General features: G+C 45.1%; 4 protein-coding genes across 4 annotated transcripts; all 4 read left to right on the forward strand.

Annotated features, from left to right (window-relative positions):
- The first annotated feature begins 1,390 nt into the window (after positions 1 to 1,390).
- LOC116994053 (taste receptor type 2 member 9-like) lies at positions 1,391 to 2,880 on the forward strand. The gene has a single exon (XM_033055451.1). It carries the CDS (start codon positions 1,724 to 1,726, stop codon positions 2,687 to 2,689), a length of 966 nt encoding a protein of 321 aa, XP_032911342.1. The 5' UTR covers positions 1,391 to 1,723; the 3' UTR covers positions 2,690 to 2,880.
- Positions 2,881 to 6,684: 3,804 nt separating this feature from the next.
- On the forward strand, positions 6,685 to 8,802 carry LOC116994056 (taste receptor type 2 member 9-like). Its single transcript, XM_033055455.1, has one exon. The coding sequence runs from the start codon at positions 7,205 to 7,207 to the stop codon at positions 8,156 to 8,158; it is 954 nt and encodes a 317-aa protein (XP_032911346.1). The 5' UTR covers positions 6,685 to 7,204; the 3' UTR covers positions 8,159 to 8,802.
- A 4,179-nt stretch (positions 8,803 to 12,981) lies between these two features.
- On the forward strand, positions 12,982 to 14,087 carry LOC116994055 (taste receptor type 2 member 116-like). Its single transcript, XM_033055454.2, has one exon. It carries the CDS (start codon positions 13,134 to 13,136, stop codon positions 14,085 to 14,087), a length of 954 nt encoding a protein of 317 aa, XP_032911345.1. The 5' UTR covers positions 12,982 to 13,133.
- Positions 14,088 to 15,184: 1,097 nt separating this feature from the next.
- Positions 15,185 to 17,142, forward strand: LOC116994054 (taste receptor type 2 member 40-like). The gene has a single exon (XM_033055452.2). It carries the CDS (start codon positions 15,197 to 15,199, stop codon positions 16,157 to 16,159), a length of 963 nt encoding a protein of 320 aa, XP_032911343.1. The 5' UTR covers positions 15,185 to 15,196; the 3' UTR covers positions 16,160 to 17,142.
- Positions 17,143 to 17,288: the final 146 nt, after the last annotated feature.

The following is a 17,288-nucleotide window of genomic DNA, read 5'->3' on the forward strand; positions in this document are numbered from 1 at the left end:
CATTATTTGTGATTCTGTGAAATATCTTATTGAACAGGACAAGAGTTACATGATGAATTTGCAAAAATCCAAAATCAAACTGAGCTGCACCCAGACCCTTTGATCTCTGAGGAACAACAAGGGGTTTATTTTCTGCCAAAGTTCAATTCTCATAATGTAACAGAAAAACATACAAGACTAATACAAAAATCGGCTGCAGAACTAGGAATAACAAAACTGCAAACCTACCAAAAATTCTTTCATTTTCACTGATTGAACTGACTGAATGAAACCACAGGTTGATCTCTATTTTGATTTTTGCACTCTGGCTCAGTTCAATTCACCAGGAACGTGGGTTTTGTGCAAGGTGCAGCGTGCAATAATGTCACTGCACATCCCTTCTTGCATTGCTGTCAAGTCCCTGACAATGTGACACCCAGCTCAGCGTCACTGCCCTGTGCACCAGCCCCACTCAGCTGGCACTGCAGGGGACAGGGTGTCCATCAGCACAGCCCCACTGCCCAGCCCATGGGGACAGATGCCTGGCAGGGAGAAGGTGACACATGAGAGATGTCAGAAGTCAATGGGAATGGCTGCCCAGAGTTGCACGGTATGGAAAAATGCTCTGGCTCTCATTCCAAGTGTTTAAATTTCCAGAAAAAAGAAAAAAAAAAGTAATTTTGAGGATGTAATATGAATACGCACATAACAATGCTGGCACATTTATCCCACAGAACACATGGCAATCATCATTCTGAAGAGAGAAAATGCTGGAGATTCGTTTCCTGTAGCCATAGCACTATTGCTCTTTGTTGGGCTTGCGTTTTGAATGGTTCCACCAGAGCATCATTTGAGATCTCCTTGTTTACTGTGGTCCTGATGTGCAAGGCCAAATGGGACAGGTCCTGTACTAACCCAAAGTGCATGGGTAGTCCATGCCCTGCAGAGCTTGACTCAACTTGCCTGTTAAAAACCTCACAAATTTCAGATCTAAATTTATTTGGATGATTTAGAGCACTGTAGTGTGTGAGAAACTGAACATGGTGCCATACTTAAAAGTCTTCATTTCCAGCAGATGAGGTTGGAGCCATGGCACAAGGACTTGTCCCAATTTTTACCCTTTTTCTTCCATATGACCACCTTATCTCTGTAAAAAATTCCAGCTTTACTTTCTGTGTCTGTCCTCACATGCCCCAATAAGTGGCTCGTCACTTACTCTTAAGAAAATTCCATTGGGAAAAGAAACATGGATTTCACAGCCTGTGAAGGATCAAAATCCATTTGTTTTCTTGCATCTTGGTTGAACTTTGCAGCTCGCAGACTCTGAAATTAAAAGGACAGTGATTGCCCTGATCGTTCTCTGCAGAGCACAGCCAGGGCTCAGGTGCGGAAGCCTGGCACCGATCAAACAGAGATCAGTCTCAAAAGCACAACACTCCCCACTGCAGAAAAACATCTCTGCTCTTTGTGTCACCCAACACAGCCCCCCTGAAGCAACATTCAAATAGTCAAGAGTGACACTGGCCCCGGGTAAGGGGATACCCAGCACATTTACATCCCTGCACCTGCCCTGCTCCCAGCAGCAGCTGCACCAAAATTCCCCCCCCCAGCAGCAGCAGCAGCAGCAGCTCTATAAAGCTCCTCTTGCCATCCCTGACACTCCAGCAACAGCAGCCACTGAGCTGCCTCAGGCACTGCTGCCACAGCCCCCTTGGCCAGCACAGCTCTGCTCCCCAGCTCCACCATGGAAGCTTGTCACTCTCTACACCAATCCAATGTCACTTCATACGGGGCCACAGCTTTGGCCATCATCACCCTGGAGGCATTTGCAGGCGTGTGGATAAATGCTTTCATCGTTTGTGTGCTTGGCATTGGCTGGGTCAAAAAGAAAACCCTGAACTCTAATGAGAAGATCTTGCTGCTGCTGGGATGCTCCAGGACTTCCTTTCTGTGCTTCTCATGGGTATACATCTTCCTCTACATAGTTTATCAGAATTACCTTCATGTTCACACCATGCTTCAACTAATTGCATCATTTCAAAACTTTTTTAATGATTCCAACTTGTGGGTCTCAGCCTGCCTTTGTGTTTTTTATTGCATAAAAATTGCCAATTTCAGGAACAGCTTCTTCATCTACCTGAAAGCAAAAATTGACAAGATGGTGCCATGGCTCTTGTTGGGGTCTGGGTTATTAGCGTTGGTAGTCGGCATCGTTACCTATGACATCACTGAAACTATGCAGAGGACCAATGTCAATGAAATTATGCAGAATAACAACCTCAATTTCACCTGCCCTGGAAATTTTTGGGATGCGAATATCAGAATGGATAAACTTTTTTCCAGATATTTTTTTCTCACTTCCTTTGGATATGCTGCTTCATTCATGGCAGTCATGTTATCTGCTGTTTTCCTTCTCTTTTCTCTCTGGAGACACAAATGCAAGATGCAGACAAATTCCATGAAGGACCTCAGATTGGAAGCCCACATGAGAGCAATGAAATCTATTTTCTCCTTCTTACTAATTTATAGCATCAACTTTGTATGTTTGGCCTTGTCAGTAATTTATATAATGATGAATGAAAATATTGTTCCATTGCTCCTATCCATCTATCTGTTTGCTTTTCCAGGTGTTCATTCCCTTATTCTGATCTTAAGCAATCCCCAGCTGAAAAAGGCACTGTTAAAGATTCTCACCTTTGTGAAGTGTTAGTTTTGAATGAAGCAGGAACTCTGAGAAAAGCTGGAACCCTTGCAAATTATTGATTTTTAACTGTAGAAAACGAGTAATTTAATTTCTACTACAGCTCTTCAGGCAGTGTAGATGATACTGATGTTCACTCTTCTACATCTACAGTAATTTCACGAATACAAGCTGCACTGAGTGTAAACCGCATCGCCCGGTGTTGGCAAACATTTTGTTCTTTGTCCATAAATGAGCCGCACCTGAGTATAAGCCGCTCTGTCGTTTGCAGGCAAGATGGGGTTTACCGGCTCAGCTTGGGTTGTGAGGGTTGGGGGCTGCCAACAGGGCTGGGTGGCCCAGCTCGACGCTGCCGCTCGGCGGGGCCGCTCGGGGCCAGCTGCTGCTGCCTCTGGGCTTGGTCACCCTGGCCCGGCGCTGCCCCGTGGCAGCAGGAGGGACACAGAGCCCGCCGGCACCTGCAGCAGCGGTGGGAGGCGGGGATGGAGCCGCCCCGCTCCTGCGGCGGCAGCAAGCGGGGAAGGGAGCCCCTCGACTGTGGGGCCAGCTGCACGGAGCCTCCTATCTCCCCCCGGGCCACGGGGCCAGCAGGAGAGAGCCCCTACCTCCCCGCGAGCCACAAGGTCAGCAGGAGGGAGCTGCCCCGCCTTCCCCAGCCCTGTGCTGCCTGCACAGAGCAGCTCCACCCACCGCACAAGAGAGTAACTAATTTGTAACAACCGCGCAAATGCAGGGTTTTACTGGCAGGTGCTCGACTTTGCAGTTTGCACAGACTTGGATAGCAGTCCTGAGGATGAAAATGTCAGAAAATTATTGACATATTGGCTGCTCCTGAGTATCAGCCGCATTTCCAGTGTGGGAGCAAAATTTTGGTCAAAATGGTGTGGCTTGTATTCGTGAAATTACTGTAAGTTAAGACAATGTCATTAATATCTACTGAGTTAAATGATTATGAGTTAAATACATTATTATAATTGTATTTAGATTTAGTTACATCTTGGAGACACATTTTTGTTATTAACAAAGTCATTTAGCCATGATTTTAGGAAGGATGCCTAACCCCCTGTGTGGTGAAGGGATTAATGTGGGCATGAGAGTCTGCTGGTGGGCTGATGGATGATCAGGCAGAGGCCCTTTAGCTCTGCCTGAGCCCAGTGGAAGAGGCAGTGATGCTAATGAAGTGCTCAGCCCCTGCCCAAGACCCACAGCCTTTGCAATCAGAACCCTTGGTGTCCCTCATTTCCACATCAGCTGCCTGCCCACCACCATTTACCATGGCAGCAAGAGGGGATTTGGAGTGCAGCCTCAGCTGCACTTCTCCCAAAAGGATCCATTTGGCATTTGAAATCCTCCCTGGCAGAGGATGAGAATATGACCCCACTGTGCAGACAGGACATCAGGATTGCTTTGCTCTCCTCCCCAAAGCAGGGAACACCTCTTTGTTAACATTTTCTCTTCCACTCTGTCAGATTGTACCCTATAGAAATTATGTTTTTAGGACTAACTGAGGGGAAATTTGAGATTAATTAATTACACACAGATTTTTTTTGTTTTGGAGGGTGTTTTTGTCTACATATATTAAGACCTAATTCATTGAGTGTGTTTATGAATGGCAATGATTCCAAATTTGTATTTCTACAATAAAATGCATTGTTTGTGATTCTGAGATTCTGTAAAAGATCTTATTTGAACAAGACAAGAGTTACATGATGAATTTGTGATAATCTGAAATCAAAGTGAGCTGCACCCAGACATTTTGATCTCTGAGGACCAGCAGAGGGTTTATTTTCTGCCAAATTTCAGTACCGTAAATCTAACAGAAAAATCTGAAACCCTGATACAAACATTGGATGCAAAAAATATAATAACAATACTGCAAAGCTGCCACAAAGATTTTGATTTTCCCTGATTGAATTGAATTAATGAAACCACAGGTTGATCTCTATTTTGGTTTACCTTGCTTCCTGCTGTGGCCCTGTGCTGTGGGATCTGTCATGGGCTGTATCAGTGTCTGGCAGTGGCCAATAGCTCTGGGTGAACATGCTGAGCCCTGGCCCTCACCAGAGGTGGTCACTGATGCACAAAGAGCGAGGCAGGAACAGCCCTGGGGAGCTCAGGGGGTGCAGAGCCCCCTTCCCACGCCAGCCCTGCGTGTCCTCTCTGCCCCACTGCCTGCAAGGACAGCATTCCCTGCTCTGTGGGACTGCTCTGCTGGCCTGCTTGGACCTGGGCATGAGATTGGCTTTGCCCAGGGCACTCTGGCTCACTAAAACACCCAGGTAACAGGTTTTGCTCTGGATCAGGGGAACTGTGTGAGGAGGAAGGAATGGAGGAAACAACTTGTTAAGAGCTGCTTGCAACCCCTATTCGAGTTCCCTCTGTGCTGCTGTGGGAGTGGAGTTGGAGGAGCTGAGGATGAAGGAGTGAAATTGAGCCTGGGATGAAAGAGTGGCAGAGGCAGTGTAATCTAGTTTTCTATTTCTTCCTCATTATCTGACTCTATATTCTATAAGCAAATAAATTAAATTCATCAAATACGTTTTGTCCTTGACAGTAACTGGTGAGTGATATCCCTGCCTTTATCTTGATCCATGAGTTTTTCCATCCTGTCTTTCACCTCTCCCCTACATGTGTGTGAGACAGAAGGAACAGCCTGGGGGTGGTCTGGCTGCTCCCTAAGGTCAACCCACCACAGCAGGTGGTGAAACATGAAATAGTTCCAGCATGAACACAGCACAACCTGAACTGGTCACTTCTGTCACCAGCTCAGGCCCAGAGGCAGATCTTAAGCATCTCTTCTGGACACAACTCCCCAGGGAAAGGCATGGAAAGTACAAGGAACAACCACACCTCCCTTCTTCCCCTGCTGCTGCTCATGAACTTCATCCTTGAACTTGACAGTCACAACCACTTTAACATGGAACTCCTGGGAGAGCCATCTTATTTCCTCCATCCAGTGCAACATCATCCCTTACATCCTCACATGCCACAAGACTCAGCAGGCACAAGCCAGCACCTTGCATGTGCTACCACACAAAACACCAGAGCCCCAGCAAAGCACACTGCACATCCCTTCTTGCATTGCTCTCAAGTCCCTGACAATGTGACACCCAGCTCAGCGTCACTGCCCTGTGCACCAGCCCCACTCAGCTGGCACTGCAGGGGACAGGGTGTCCATCAGCACAGCCCCACTGCCCAGCCCATGGGGACAGAAGCAGGATGTGCCTGCCTTGGGGAAGGTGACACATGAGAGATGTCAGAAGTCAATGGGAATGACTGCCCAGTGCTGGCACGTTATGGAAAACTGCTCTGGGTCTCATTCCAAGTCCTCAGGGTTTTTTTTAAAAAAAAAAGAACTTTTGTGGTTGTAATATGAATATTCACATAACAAACTGCTGACGCTTATATCTCAGAGAAAACATGGCTATCATCATTCTGAAGAGAGAAAATGCTGGAGATTCATTTCCTGTAGCCATAGCACTAGTGCTCTTTGTTGGGCTTGCATTGTTCATGGTTCCACCAGAGCATCAGATGAGATCTCCTTGGTTACTGTGGTCCTGATGTGCAAGGTCAAATGGGACAGGTCCTGTACCAACCCAAAGTGCATGGGCAGTCCATGCCTACAGAGCTTGACTGAAATTGCCTGTTAAAATCCTCATAGATTTCAGGATCCAAATTAATTTGGATACTTCAGGTCACTTCGGTGTGTGAAAAAATCAGCATTGTGCCATCTTTAAAATCCTTCACTTTCTCAGCAGATGATGTTGGAACCTTGGCACAGGGACTTGTCCCAATTTTTACCCTTTTTCTTCCATATGCTCCACCTTCTCTCTGTAAAAAATTCCACCTTACTTTCTGTGTCTCCCCTCACATGCCCCAAAATGTGGCCCGTCACTTCCTCTTAAGGCAATACTATTGGTAAATACAACATGGATTTCAATGCCTGTGGAGGATCAAAATCAACTAATTTTCTTCCTTCATGGTTGAAATTTGCAGCTCCCAGATTCAGAAATTTAAAAAGGCAGTGAGTGCCCTTAAAGTTCTCTGCAGAGCACAGCCAGGGCATTGTTTAATGTTTATAGATGGGCAAAGGACAGAAGAACCCAGGTGCTGAAGCCTGACACAGATCAAACAGAGATCAGTCTCAAAAGCACAACACTCCCCACTGCACAAAAACATCTCTGCTGTTTGTGTCACCCAACACAGCCCCCCTGAATCAACATTCAAATAGACAAGAGTGGCACTGGCCCCGGGTAAGGGGATACCCAGCACATTTACATCCCTGCACCTGCCCTGCTCCCAGCAGCAGCGGCACCAAAATCCCCCCCAGCAGCAGCAGCAGCAGCAGCAGCAGCAGCAGCAGCAGCAGCAGCAGCAGCAGCAGCAGCAGCAGCAGTAGCAGCAGCAGCTCTATAAAGCTCCTCTTGCCATCCCTGACACTCCAGCAACAGCAGCCACTGAGCTGCCTCAGGCACTGCTGCCACAGCCCCCTTGGCCAGCACAGCTCTGCTCCCCAGCTCCACCATGGAAGCTTGTCACTCTCCACACCAATCCAATGTCACTTCATACGGGGCCACAGCTTTGGCCATCATCACCCTGGAGGCATTTGCTGGTGTGTGGATAAATGCTTTCATCGTTTGTGTGCTTGGTATTGGCTGGGTCAAAAAGAAAACCGTGAACTCTAATGAGAAGATCTTGCTGCTGCTGGGATGCTCCAGGTTTTGCTCTTTGTGCTTCTCATGGATAGATGCCTTTCTCTCAAACCTTTACCCTGACTGCCTTCGGGTTCATTCCATACTTCAGCTACTTCTAGGTGCTTATAGTTTTTCTAATTGTTCCAGCTTGTGTGTTTCAGCCTGTCTTTGTGGTTTTTATTGTGTAAAAATTGCCAATTTCAGGAACAGCCTCTTCAACTATCTGAAAGTAAAAATTGACAAGCTGGTGCCGTGGCTTTTGTTGGGGTCAGTGATTTTCCCCCTTATTATTGGAATTCTTGTCTACAATGCTATTGATAAAGCTGTCTCTGAAAAGCTCAATACCACGTGCCAAGGAAGATTTTGGAAAGCTTCTATCAAAATAGAGGAACATTTTTACCGTCTTTATTTTGTCACTGGCATTTTATTTACTGCTTCATTCATGGCAGTCATCTCTTCTGCTGTTTTCCTTCTCTTCTCTCTCTGGAGACACAAACACAAGATGCAGACAAACTTCATGAACAGCCCCAGCATGGAAGCCCACATCAGAGCAATGAAATCTATTCTCTCCTTCTTCATCATGTACAGCATCAACTTTGTGTCTTTGATCCTGACTCTAATTTATGCAATGAAATACCAAAAACAGGTGATAATTTATCTTAACTTAATTCAACATGCTTTTCCAGGTGTTCATTCCCTTATTCTGATTTTCAGCAATCCCCAGCTGAAAAAGAAACTGCTTAGGATTCCTTCCTGTGTGAAGCACATAGTTTGCATGAGATAGAAAGTGTAACAAAAGCTGGAGCTCCTGCAAAATATTTCTAGAGAAAACAAGTTCCATTAATTTTCACTGCAACTCTCTAGGCAGTAGAGATCATAGACAAGTTCAGAAATATATATTTCAAATTCTTTGAACTTTGCTTATGAGGTAAATAAAATATTATTTGCATTTATTTAAAACATCTCTCAGAGTTAACCTTTTTTTAATAGCAAAGTCATTTAGACTTTTTACAGAGGCAAGATGCAAAAGGATAATAATCATGCAAACCTGCCACAAATGCTTTGATTTTCACTGATTGAACTGACTGAATGCAACCACAGGTTGACCTCTATTTTGATTTACCTTGCTTCCTGCTGTGGCCCTGTGCTGTGGGATCTGTCATGGGCTGTATCAGTGTCTGGCAGTGGCCAATAGCTCTGGGTGAACATGCTGAGCCCTGGCCCTCACCAGAGGTGGTCACTGATGCACAAAGAGCGAGGCAGGAACAGCCCTGGGGAGCTCAGGGGGTGCAGAGCCCCCTTCCCACGCCAGCCCTGCGTGTCCTCTCTGCCCCACTGCCTGCAAGGACAGCATTCCCTGCTCTGTGGGACTGCTCTGCTGGCCTGCTTGGACCTGGGCATGAGATTGGCTTTGCCCAGGGCACTCTGGCTCAGTTCAATTCCCCAGGAACGTGGGTTTTGTGCAAGGTGCAGCGTGCAATAATGTCACAATTTCATCTCACAGTGACTGATGAGCAGATACATGGGGTGCCTGGGCCAGGTGCTGCAGCTGAGGGTCTGTGGGGTCACAGCAGGGCAAGGTCAAGGTTGCCCCATGCTGGGAAAAGCCAGTTCCAGGCACTCCAAGGGACACAACACAGGACACTGTTCATCTCATCAGCGACTGTTGTGGCTCCTGTGGGAAAAGACAGGTCCTGAAGGACTGCAAGCCATGGCACTCAGCCATGCCGGAGCAGGGCAAGAGTGCTGGAGACAACTTGTTAGGAACTGACCACAACCCCCATTCCTGGACCTCCTGTGCTGCTGAGGAGAGGAGGTGGTTGAGAATGTCAGAAGGAGTTAAATTGAGCCTGAGATTGCTGGGGCATGAGGATAAAAAATTCTAGTTCTGTGCATATTCTACATCATCCTTCTCTGTTTTCAATAGGCAATAAATTAAACTGGTTTTCCCTGTGTCAAGTCTGTTTTGTTTGTGAGAATAATTGGTGAGGGATTTCCCTGTCTTTATCTTGACTTGTGAGCAGATCCATCTTATTTGCCACGCTGCCCTGTTCCAGAGTGAGAGTGAAGGAGTGACTGAGTGGGGCTCTGAGAGCTGCCCAAGGACAACTCACCATGACAAGGACTGCAAATGTGAAATAATTCCAGTGTGAAGGAAAACATTCAGAGCACACAGCTCAGGGAGCAGATGCCATATGAGCTGCAGGTTCATATGGCACAAGATGCAGACAAACTCCATGAACAGCCCCAGCATGGAAGCCCACATCAGAGCCATGAAATCTATTCTCTCCTTCTTCATCATGTACAGCATCAACTTTGTGTCTTTGATCCTGACTCTAATTTATGCAATGGAGTACCAAAATTATCTGATACTTTTTTCTTAATTCAATATGCTTTTCCAGGTGTTCATTCCCTTATTCTGAATTTTAGCAATCCCAAGCTGGAAAAGAAACTGCTTAGGATTCCTTCCTGTATGAAGTCCATAGTTTGCATGAGGTAGAAAGTGTAACAAAAGCTGGAGCTCATGCAAAATATCTGTACAGAAAACAAGTTCTGTTAATTTTCACAGCAACAATCCAGGCAGATATCAGACACGTTCAGCTGTATATATGCCTTGGTTTACAATACAGGTTGTGATAAAAGTTATCTCTTCTATCACCATTGGTTGAGACCAGGTGGGGCAGTGATCCTTATCTCTGTGGGAGATGTTCTGCTAATGAGCCATCCATTGAAACCAAGTTGGGCATTGTTCTTTATCTTTTCACTACCCATCCTTCCTTCAAGGAGTTATATTCTGCTAATGGCCATTGAGTCCCACTGTGGGACTGATAAAATTACTTCATCCCATTGGGAGTTTCTCCAGACAGAGGGAAGAGCCCAGCCTTTCCTACCTAGGTAAAAACTGAAATTCTGGGACACCAAGTAGCCCTTCTTTCCCTGGACTCCAGAGGAAAACTGGACTTTTCCATATCATCACTGGACCTTCGAAGGGAAACTGCACCTTCTGCAGGAGCACTGCTTGTACTGAATCACATCTGTCACTGCAGGAGGATGCAGACACCATTTTATTGGACTGCCACCAGGACCCTGCCAGACGGGGTGTCAGGTTGTACTCTGACTATGTCAGGGTTTGGGGTTTGTTTCTTTGTAGTACTGTATTTCTATTTTAATTTCCCTAGAAAAGAACTGTTATTCCTAATTCCCATATCTTTTTCCGAGACTCGCTTAATTTCAAAATTATAATAATTTGGAGGGAGGGGGTTTACATTCTCCATTTCAAAGAGAGGCTCCTGCCTTTCTTAACAGACACCCGTCCTCCAAAGAAGAACAATATATTTCAAATTCTTTCAATTTATATGATTATGAGGAAAATAAATTATTATTTGCATTTAATGAAAACATCTCTTTGAGTCAACTTTTTCTCAATAGCAACATCATTTAGAGCTTTTACAGGGGCTGGATGCAAATAGACAGTAATCATGCTGCAAAACTGAATACATTCTCTGCACACAACTCAGGGAGCAGCGTCCATGTGAGCTGCAGGTTGTGGGGAAGTGCTGGCAGTCCCAAGCATGGTGCCAAGCCTTGCACAGCAAAGACCACAGGGAACTGTGGCACCAGCCAGGTGACTGGACACTTAATGCACTCCAATAATCATGGACATGCACTGGAAGGACACCAAATCCCAGGGATCCAAATGTTTGGGTTACCACCTCAGAGGCACCCAGCATGGGCTGCTGCTGTGTTACTGTGCCATGATGAAAGTGCTTCAAAGATCCAGAGGCCTGAGACTCTACTCTGGGAAACCTGGTGCCAAGCTGGGGAGGAAACCTGTTCTAGCCCAACTCTCCTTAAACAGCAACTACCCAAAAACAGAAAACAAATAAGGAAAGCCACTTTATGACATGCCAATCCACCTTCTGTAGCCACAAAGAATTTGGAGTTGAATTAATATTTCCATATCAAGCATAACACCTGCCCTGAGGAGATTGCCTTTTCTTTTCCAGGATTGTATCCTGGAACAATTGTGGCCATCGGGGCATTGAAGGTCAGGTATGGATGGAATGGATTTGCTCAGAGGAAACTGAGCAACTAAAAGCCTAACAGGTTAGCTAACCAAGGCTCATCATCTGGGATTTCCTATAGTAAAGAAGGAAAATAAGGATTCTGAAGGGAGAAAATGTTCAGCCTAAACCAAGCTCAGATGAAGCAATGCACTGTGAGTGTGATGTTTCTCAGATCCCAGTACAGCTCTGTGGCTCTCCATATGCAAAATATCAGAGGTCTGATGCATTTTGAGATGCACAAGGGCATCCAAAAAATCCACATAAGATGGTAGATACAACATCCTGGAGAATCCTTCCCTTTCTTGAGTGGGGCCACAAGGGATGGATTTGACAAAAAGCAGACTCCTGTCTTTCAAGCACCTGATCCATATCTTCTTGATCTGAAAATCCAGCATTGGATACTCTGAATTCTACACACCTTTATTTCTTTTAAGGGACCAGATTCTCCACACAGAGCTGATTCCAAGCCATAGCCACGGTGTGGTCCTGTTATTGTAACATTTTGTCCTGGTTCTAACCAGAACAGGATTAATTTCTGCAGCAGCCAGGAGAGGGCAGGGCCAGTGTTCAGGGGTTATTCTCTATGATCTCATTGACCAGGGGCAAGGGAAAGGGTTTCCATTCAGGGGAGAAGGGGTTCCTTCTGATATTGTCTATTACTGAGGAGTTATTCCCTTGTTAATAATTTCCTCTCTTAGAACTTCTGTAGTAGTGTTGGTGTTTGTGTTCATTTTATTTTATAGCTGTTTCCAGTAAATTGTTCTTATCTTAAGCCATTATCTTTGCCTTTTGTTCCTTGAATTCTCCTCTCCAAAGAGGAGAAGGAAGGTGGGAAAAAGGGGAGTGAAAGACACGGGCAGGGTGGTTTGGAGAGTCCAAGTGGAGGTACAGAACGGGACCCAGAAACCAAAACAAATATTCATTTATCGTCTCTATATACATACTGAACCAGCAGAGACAGAACCTCTTCACAAGTGTTGCAGGTGAAATCATTTCCAATTTTTTCACAAGCATACAGAGAGTAGAAGAAATAAAACACAGGAAAAAAAAAAGAAAAAAGAGAAAAACACCACCAAAATCAACACATTGTTTTTTCTTCTGTCAGCAAAACCAGGGAGGAGAAAACTGACATCAAATCATAAAGTAGAGAACAGGAATATCACGAAATAAAAAATCTCTCAAGGAAACGCTCTACTCACCATAATATCAAACATTAGGAAAAGAAATATTTTTAATTAGTCTATCCAAAACGAACTTGTTCATTGTAGGTGACAAAGGGACACAGGCACCCAGGTGCTGAAGCCTGACACTGATCAAACAGAGATCAGTCTCAAAAGCACAACACTCCCCACTGCAGAAAAACATCTCTGCTGTTTGTGTCACCCAACACAGCCCCCCTGAAGCAACATTCAAATAGTCAAGAGTGACACTGGCCCCGGGTAAGGGGATACCCAGCACATTTACATCCCTGCACCTGCCCTGCTCCCAGCAGCAGCGGCACCAATATCCCCCCCAGCAGCAGCAGCACCAGCAGCAGCAGCAGCAGCAGCAGCAGCAGCAGCAGCAGCAGCAGCAGCTCTATAAAGCTCCTCTTGCCATCCCTGACACTCCAGCAACAGCAGCCACTGAGCTGCCTCAGGCACTGCTGCCACAGCCCCCTTGGCCAGCACAGCTCTGCTCCCCAGCTCCACCATGGAAGCTTGTCACTCTCCACACCAATCCAATGACACTTCATCTGGGGCCACAGTGTTGGCCATCATCACCCTGGAGGCATTTGCTGGTGTGTGGATAAATGCTTTCATCGTTTGTGTGCTCTGCATTGGCTGGGTCAAAAAGAAAACCGTGAACTCTAATGAGAAGATCTTGCTGCTGCTGGGATGCTCCAGGATTTCCTTTCTGTGCTTCTCATGGGTATACAGCTTCATTTATATAATTTATCCAAATTACCTTCAGGTTCACACCAAAATTCGACTGCTTACATCAATTGAAGACTTTTTTAATTATTCCAACATGTGGGTCTCAGCCTGCCTTTGCGTGTTTTATTGCATAAAAATTGCCAGTTTCAGGAACAGCTTCTTCATCTACCTGAAAGTAAAAATTGACAGGTTGGTGCCATGGCTCTTGTTGGGGTCTGGGGTTTTAGCCTTGGCAATGAGCATCATAACGTATGATCTCAATGAAATTGTTCTGAGTAACAACTTCAATTTCACCTGCCTTGGAAATTTTCGGGAAACAAGTATCAGAATGGATAAACAATTTTCCCCTTCTTTTTTACTCATTGGATTTGCATATGCTGTTTCATTCATGGCAGTCATCCCTTCTGCTGTTTTCCTTCTCTTTTCTCTCTGGAAACACAAACAAAAGATGCAGACAAACTCCATGAAGGACCTCAGCATGGAAGCCCACATCAGAGCCATGAAATCTATTCTTTCCTTCTTAGTCATGTACAGCATCAACTTTCTATGTTTGGTTTTGACTTTATTTTTTACCATGGCAAATGGAAATATTGTGACAATTCTTATATACATCTATCTGTATGCTTTTCCGGGTGTTCATTCCCTTATTCTGATTTTCAGCAATCCCCAGCTGGAAAAGGCACTGCTAAAGATTCTCTCCTGTGTGAAGTGTGAGTTTTGCATAAAGTAGGAACTGTGAGAAAAACTGCAACCCATGGAAATTGTTGGTCTTTCACACCAGAAAATAATTTTATTTCTAATGCATCTCCAGTGAAGCTCTTCAGGCAGTGTAGATAACATTAATGTTCACTCTTCTACATCTAAGTTAAGAAAATACCTACTGAGTTAAATGATTGTGAGTTAAATATGTTATTGTTGTATTAAGATTTAGCTACATCTTGGAGATCCATTTTTTGTCACTAACAAAGTCTACAATAAAATGCATTATGTGTGATTCTGTGATTCTGTGACTGGGAAAGTTCTTATTGAAAGGACAAGAGTTACATGATGAATTTGTGACAATCTGAAATCAAACAGAACTGCACCCAGACCCTTTGATCTCAGAGGAACAACAAGGGGTTTATTTTCTGCCAAATTTCTATTCTCTTATGGTAATAGAAAAATATTCAACACTGATAAACAAACTGGCTGCAAAAAAAGGAATAATAATAAGCAAAGCTGCCACAAACATTTTGAATTTCACTGCTTGAACTGACTGAAAGAAACCAGAGGTTGGTTTCTATTTTGGTTTACCATTCTGTCTGCTGTAGCCCTGTGCTGTGGGATCTGTCATGGGCTGTATCAGTGTCTGGCAGTGGCCAATAGCTCTGGGTGAACATGCTGAGCCCTGGCCCTCACCAGAGGTGGTCACTGATGCACAAAGAGCGAGGCAGGAACAGCCCTGGGCACCTCAGGGCTCAGGTGCTGAAGCCTGACACAGATCATACAGAGATCAGTCTCAAAAGCACAACACTCTTCACTGCAGAAAAACATCTCTGCTCTTTATGTCACCCAACACAGCCCCCCTGAAGCAACATTCAAATAGCCAAGAGTGACACTGGTCCCGGGTAAGGGGATACCCAGCACATTTACATCCCTGCACCTGCCCTGCTCCCAGCAGCAGCGGCACCAATATCCCCCCCAGCACCAGCAGCAGCAGCAGCAGCAGCAGCAGCAGCAGCAGCTCTATAAAGCTCCTCTTGCCATCCCTGACACTCCAGCAGCAGCAGCCACTGAGCTGCCTCAGGCACTGCTGCCACAGCCCCCTTGGCCAGCACAGCTCTGCTCCCCAGCTCCACCATGGAAGCTTGTCACTCTCCACACCAATCCAATGTCACTTCATACGGGGCCACAGCTTTGGCCATCGTCACCCTGGAGGCATTTGCTGGCGTGTGGATAAATGCTTTCATCGTTTGTGTGCTTGGCATTGGCTGGGTCAAAAAGAAAACCCTGAACTCTAATGAGAAGATCTTGCTGCTTCTGGGATTCTCCAGGTTTTGGTATTTGTGCATCTCATGGGCATATTCATTTCTGGCAAGAATTTATCCCAATTACCTTTATGTTCATACCATACTTCAATTGGCTGTATTTTTTCAAACCTTTTTTAATTATTCCAACTTGTGGGTTTCTGCCTGCCTTTGTGTTTTTTATTGCATAAAAATTGCCAATTTCAGGAATACCTTCTTCATTTACCTGAAAGTAAAAATTGACAGGATGGTGCCGTTGCTCTTGTTGGGGTCTGGGATTTTAGCCTTTGCAATGGGCATCGTTGCGTATGACGTCGCTGATAAACCGCACTGCAACAACCACAATTCCACCAGACAAGGAAATTTTGGGAAAGCAAGGATCAGAATGGATAAACATTTTTTCCCTTCTTTTTTTCTTGCTGGCTTTGGATATGCTGCTTCATTCATGACAGTCATCTTTTCTGCTGTTTTCCTTCTCTTTTCTCTTTGGAGACACAAACACAAGATGCAGACAAACTCCATGAAGGACCTCAGCATGGATGCCCACGTCAGAGCCATGAAATCTATTTTCTCCTTCTTAGTCATGTACAGCATCAACTTTGTATGTTTGGTCTTAGAAATGGTTTATGTCACAGAGAAGAGAAGTCATATGACATTTCTTATTGTAGTATTTCAGTACACTTTTCCGGGTGTTCATTCCCTTATTCTGATTTTCAGCAATCCTAAGCTTGAAAAGACACTGCTAACGATTCTTTCCTTAGAAAGAATTGTGAAATGCAAGTTTTGCATGAGTTAGGAGCTGACATAAAATCTGGAGCCCATGCAGAATGGTAAGATTTCATTATGGAAAAAAAAGTCTTTTACTCTCTACTGCAACTCTCCAAGCACTGTAGATACAAACGTTCTTATCTGTGAAATTAGAATATATCATTCAAATACTATGAACTAAATTAATGTGATTTATATTTTCAATAATATGTTCCTTTAGGTAATTTTTGAGTTTAATTATTGTCAATAATAAATTTATTTTAAGCTGATACACAAGTTGCATGTAAAAGTGCAGTAACAATAGTGCAAACCTGCCACAGATGCTCTGGCAATTTCTGATTGAATTGACTGAAATTAACTGCAGATTGATCTCTATTTTGGTTTACCTTTCTGTCTGCTGTGGCCCTGTGCTGTGGGATCTGTCATGGGCTGTATCAGTGTCTGGCAGTGGCCAATAGCTCTGGGTGAACATGCTGAGCCCTGGCCCTCACCAGAGGTGGTCACTGATGCACAAAGAGCGAGGCAGAAACAGCCCTGGGGAGCTCAGGGGGTGCAGAGCCCCCTTCCCACGCCAGCCCTGTGTGTCCTCTCTGCCCCACTGCCTGCAAGGACAGCATTCCCTGCTCTGTGGGACTGCTCTGCTGGCCTGCTTTGACCTGGGGATGAGATTGGCTTTGCCCAGTGCACTCTGACTCACTAAAACACCCAGGTTTTGTTCTGGATCAGGGGAACAGCATGGGAAGGGAGTGGAAGAGACTATTCACTATGAATTGACTGCAAACCCTATTCTATTTCTTTCTGTGCTGCTGTGGGAGTGGAGTTGGAGGAGCTGAGGATAAAGGAGTGAAGTTGAGCCTGGGATGAAATGATGGTGGAGGCAGCAGATTCCAGTTTATGTTTGTTTCTCATCATCCTAGTGTTTGTTCAGTAGGTAAATAAGTTATAGTAATTTCACAATTATAAGCCACACCTGATTGTAAGCTGCACATCCAGGTGTCAGTGACTTTTCATTCTTTGTCCATATATAAGCCGCACCAGATTGTAAGCCGCACTTTCGTTCACAGCGAGGATCCGAGTGTAACTTTCACAAAGTTGCCAATCAGATCCCCGCGGGATCATGGGGTTTACTGGCTCGGCTCAGCGCTGCCCCGCTTCCC

This window comes from Catharus ustulatus, chromosome 3 (genome assembly GCF_009819885.2).
Source record: "Catharus ustulatus isolate bCatUst1 chromosome 3, bCatUst1.pri.v2, whole genome shotgun sequence".
Classification (NCBI taxonomy): domain Eukaryota; kingdom Metazoa; phylum Chordata; class Aves; order Passeriformes; family Turdidae; genus Catharus; species Catharus ustulatus.